General features: G+C 32.4%; 1 protein-coding gene across 1 annotated transcript; it reads right to left on the reverse strand.

The window, feature by feature from the left end:
- Positions 1–903: 903 nt before the first annotated feature.
- On the reverse strand, positions 904–3,761 carry LOC112504977 (TMV resistance protein N-like). The gene is made up of 3 exons (XM_025108928.1): positions 3,061–3,761; positions 1,334–2,408; positions 904–1,167 (listed from the first exon to the last, which is right to left on the reverse strand). The coding sequence occupies exons 1-3, from the start codon at positions 3,540–3,542 to the stop codon at positions 994–996; spliced, it is 1,731 nt and encodes a 576-aa protein (XP_024964696.1). The 5' UTR covers positions 3,543–3,761; the 3' UTR covers positions 904–993.
- Positions 3,762–4,610: the final 849 nt, after the last annotated feature.

A 4,610-nucleotide genomic window follows, 5' to 3' on the forward strand; every position in this document is an offset into this window, starting at 1 on the left:
TTAATAATTTATATTAATTAAAATATAATATAAATAAATAAAAAAACAGAAAATAAAATAAATAATATATATTAATTAATAATTTTCTTTAAATAATAATAAAATAAAAACTAATAATAACAAAAGGACAAAAAAAAACAAAAAATCATAAAACAAATCATTTGAAGGCTACTTAGGGGTGCCAATGGTAACCCATAGGGGTGCCATTAGCCTCCCCTTTTTTTTCACATGTGATAAAAAGCCCCATATCATTCATGAAAATTGATGGCATATTTTGATGTTATCACACTATTTTCGTACATTCCTCATCATTATCAGAACTGTTTGCAAAAAAATTGTCTTCAAAAAAACAATCTTGAGAAAAGCCACCGGAATCGTCGTTCGAATAACTCGATCATGTACAAGCTTCCTTACCAACAACATTCAAGTCCTCCATTCTAGATCGACAAAAATATGGATACTATGAACAATATGAAGAAAAGGAGATAAGAAAGTCGATTGTCAACATACCATGAACGATTTGGAGAAGAAAATGAGATAAGAAAACCAACCAAAGAAAAAATCGTGGATACGTGATCAATCAAAGGGATAATTATAATTAATTAAAATAAAATAAAAATTATATAAATTACTTAATTACATTACTGTTTTATTAATTTATTTATATTTAATATAAGTTAATTTATTAATTAAAAAAAACTGAGGTTATTCAATTATTCTCGCATTCTCATAGAGGTTATTGATTTGTCTTTTACTTGAGGTTTTTTTTTCTTTTATTTTGCGGGATGCCAATATTTTATACAATATTCTTTGATCCCCCTCACATATAATAAACTTAGAAAATTGTAGCCTATTTCTCCACTTAAATTTATTTTTTTATTTAATTATTATATTACATAATAAAATTAAATACCAATTTATTAAAAAAGTTAGGAATCAAACGTTTAAAGATTTATTACGTTACAAAATTAAATACATGCACTAAAATTTGGACTATAACCATTTTCTTAGTGACGAGAAGAAGCCAACACACAAACGTTTAAACGAACTCGACCCTTCTACGTTTGGTACTGGCATCGATTCATCTTCGCAGTCCTCCTCCATCCTCTTTCGTTTTCCACAATTGTCGTTCTTACATGACAGTGATCCTTCACTTGTAACTGTCTCCTGATAAAACAATGTAACTTGCATCTTTTTAATTTCTATAATAATAAAAATTCAAGTTAAAACCTCTAATGGGTCCCAATGAGGCACGTGTTAGTCACTAAATTTATAAAAACATGTAAAAGTGTCTTGTATAAACTTATTGTAGCACTTTTATATAGAAACTTACAGTTTTTGCTCCTGTGTAACTGTACAAATAACGTTTCCCAGGCCGATCATCCGTTTCCTGACGGATAATCGCTCTCGCCATTTCATGAACCAAATGATGCATTACGATCTTGTTATCTTTATCAATGCTTATAAGAGATCGATCCAAAAGATTCTGCATACCGATCTTGGAATAGAAATCGTTTTCCTCCATCTTTTGCACAGCATCATCCATGTCTTTTCCAACATAGGACCAAGCAATCATGAGAAACAACCGCTTATCGTGATCATCATGTAATGATTTGTAACTCACCTCTAACGTTTTTCGAATCCGTTCATCCGGGATTGATTCCAGTTTTTCTAAAGCAGATTCCCAAAACTCCGAGTTTCTGCCAAAAAGAGAAGAACCCATGATCTGAAGAGCTAAAGGGAGTCCTTCACAGTGTTGTACGACTCTATTTGAATGTTCCCGATACCCTTCTGTCGGGTAATCTTTAGAGAACGCATGCCAACAGAATAGCCGAAGAGATTCTTCATAATCCAGTTGTTTAATCCTAAATGATTTATGGTTTTCGTGACTTAAAAGTCGTTCACGAGATGTAGTTATGATGATCTTACTTCCGTTAACAAGCGAATCACCAAAACCTATCAAAGTATCGATCTGTTCAATCTGATCCACATCATCAAGTACGACTAGAATTTTTTTTCGACAAATAGCATCCTGAATTTTGACTATACCCTCATCGGTGTTGTATACTTTCTGTTTTTTTCCCTTTGAAATGTCCGAAAGGAGTTGATTTTGTAACCGAATTAAACCATTTGGTTGTTCAGAAGTTTCTCTTATATTTGCGAGAAAGCTGCTAGCTTCAAAATCGGCAAAATTGAAGTTGTAAGCGACTTTAGCAATCGTAGTTTTTCCGATCCCTCGCATCCCGCTAATCACTCCTATCGCGACATCTGCACCATCCTTTAACCACGAGTCAATGTCTCTGACTCGAGAGTCGATGCCCACTGTATATGGAGCAACAGCCAAGACCGTTCGTTTCAACATGATCCCGACTTCTTTTACGATTGTCTGGATGAATACTGCTTCATGCCTACAAATTGAAAGACACCCATGTAACCAAAATAGACATCTATTGGGGTTTTCTGATTTCAGTAAGTTACAAGGATTTATTTGTTCGATCTTAATAAGTGCAATGATTTACATGCTTTGATTGAACTTCCCCGAATTCTTTAAAGGCGGCATCATGTCATTTCTGGCAACTATAAGTTAGCTTATATTTTTGAGCTTATTGAAAAATCCTCGTATGATAAACTATTAGCTAACTTATTTGAAATGCTACTTGAAATAACTTATTCAGTTAATAACTATCATATAAGCTACTTTGCCAAACATAGCCTTCATGGGATACCTAAATCTGCTTCTACTGCAACATGGCAAATTCTTCTCAATTGGGAATTTTAGGATTTAGGGTTTAGTTTTCTTAGGGTTCATTTACCAAACAGTTAACCTGTAAGCACATTATCTTGTTTGGTGACCAAGGATCTGAATAGCAAGAGCAAGGACCAAGAACTTATCTGGTAAGTGAATAACGAATCTTACCCGGTTAGTGCTCACCGGATAAATTATTGCCCTTTTAATGGACTAAAACCGTAGTAAATTACATTGGCAGTAGTAAGGACCATGTACAAATCAAAATTGCAAAAAGAAAAAAAAAAGACGAATGGGGTTTAGAAGAAGTTTACCCATTAGATTCATCTTTCAACACTTTCCCTGTTAATTTAGAAACTTCCTTTAAGGCGTTCCTCCATTGCTCAATCTTCTTCTTGGACTGCTGACCACTCTCCTCGTACTTATCAAACGCTTCTTTGAAAACCCCATTCTGATTTCCGACCTCCGTGGGTTGCACATCATAGAAGATCGGGAAAACACTATAACGATCATCGGACCTTTTCCGTTCCAGAATGTTGAGAAGCTCATTAAGACACCATTTGGAAGAACCGTAGTGTTTGGAGAAAACAATAACTGAAATACTCGATTCTTTGATGGCTTTTTCAAGTTCCGGTAGGATTTGTTGGCCTTTCTGGATCTCCTCGTCGTCTCGGAAAGTATGGAATCCGGCGTTGCATAAGGCCGTGTAGAGGTGATCGGTGAAGTTTTTCCGGGTGTCTGCACCTCGGAAACTGAGGAAGATGTGGTAAGTGGAAGAGGGAAGTTGGGTTTCCATAATTGAAGGTTACAGATGGAAGGAAGGAAAGGGTGATTTTGAAAATCGATCTCAAATCAAAACCAACAGAAAATTGAGTCCCAAATTGAAGATCCAAATGAGATACTAATTGAAATATGAAGCAAACGAAATCAAAATGGAAACTGATAGTGGTATTCCTAGCAAACTGGTGTGGATTTCGCTGCAACTTCTTCGGTAGGAGACGCGTTGACCGGAAAATGTTGGCGTGAGTCACGCGAGATTGTGGAATAATGGGTATTACTTAGGATTATTGTATCTTGTAAATTTCTTTTTATTTATATCAACTAGTGTTTGACACCGCACGTTGCACGATGAAAATAAAAATTTTAAAAATTTATTGAAGTTAGCTAAATGAGTCGATGATCACATTTATATATTAAACTAATAAGAATCAATATTACTTTTGATATATGAATCTAACGTATCATTATTTGTTGTTCTTTTAATATATATATATATATATATATATAATTAATAAGTCTTGTATATCAATATTTTATTATGTCAAACTTTCTAATTGGTTCAAAATCATAAAAAAAATGTGAAAATATTGATTATAATCATGAGGTGTATTAAGATAATTATTTTATCATTATACATATCAATTTATCTTCTACATATATTCTCATAAAATATTTATATTCATCAAGCAAATACTGTGTTGTTATTTACATTGACATAATTGTTGAATATCTTTACAATTTGTTTATATTAGTTTATGATATACTCATTTGCARCATTGGTCAAAAACCTCATTGAAATCCTTTTTTTCCTACATGCGAATGCATAAAGTGACAATAATARCGAGTATTATGATCATTCTAGAAATATAAGAGTTTGATTGATTTGTTATTTTTTCATTTGACTTGTTTAAGTTTTTTAGGTTTGTTTTATACAGTTCATAGTTTAGTTTCAGTATAAAAAAATCCTGAAAATGGTTTTAATAAAATTATGTAAAATAAAATATATGTATTATATTGATTCCAATGTTAATTATATGTAGAGTTTGATTTTAGCTTAAATAAAAAATTAATTTAAATATATATA

Source organism: Cynara cardunculus, unplaced genomic scaffold (genome assembly GCF_001531365.2).
Source record: "Cynara cardunculus var. scolymus isolate 2C unplaced genomic scaffold, CcrdV1 Un_Scaffold_7657, whole genome shotgun sequence".
NCBI lineage: Eukaryota > Viridiplantae > Streptophyta > Magnoliopsida > Asterales > Asteraceae > Cynara > Cynara cardunculus.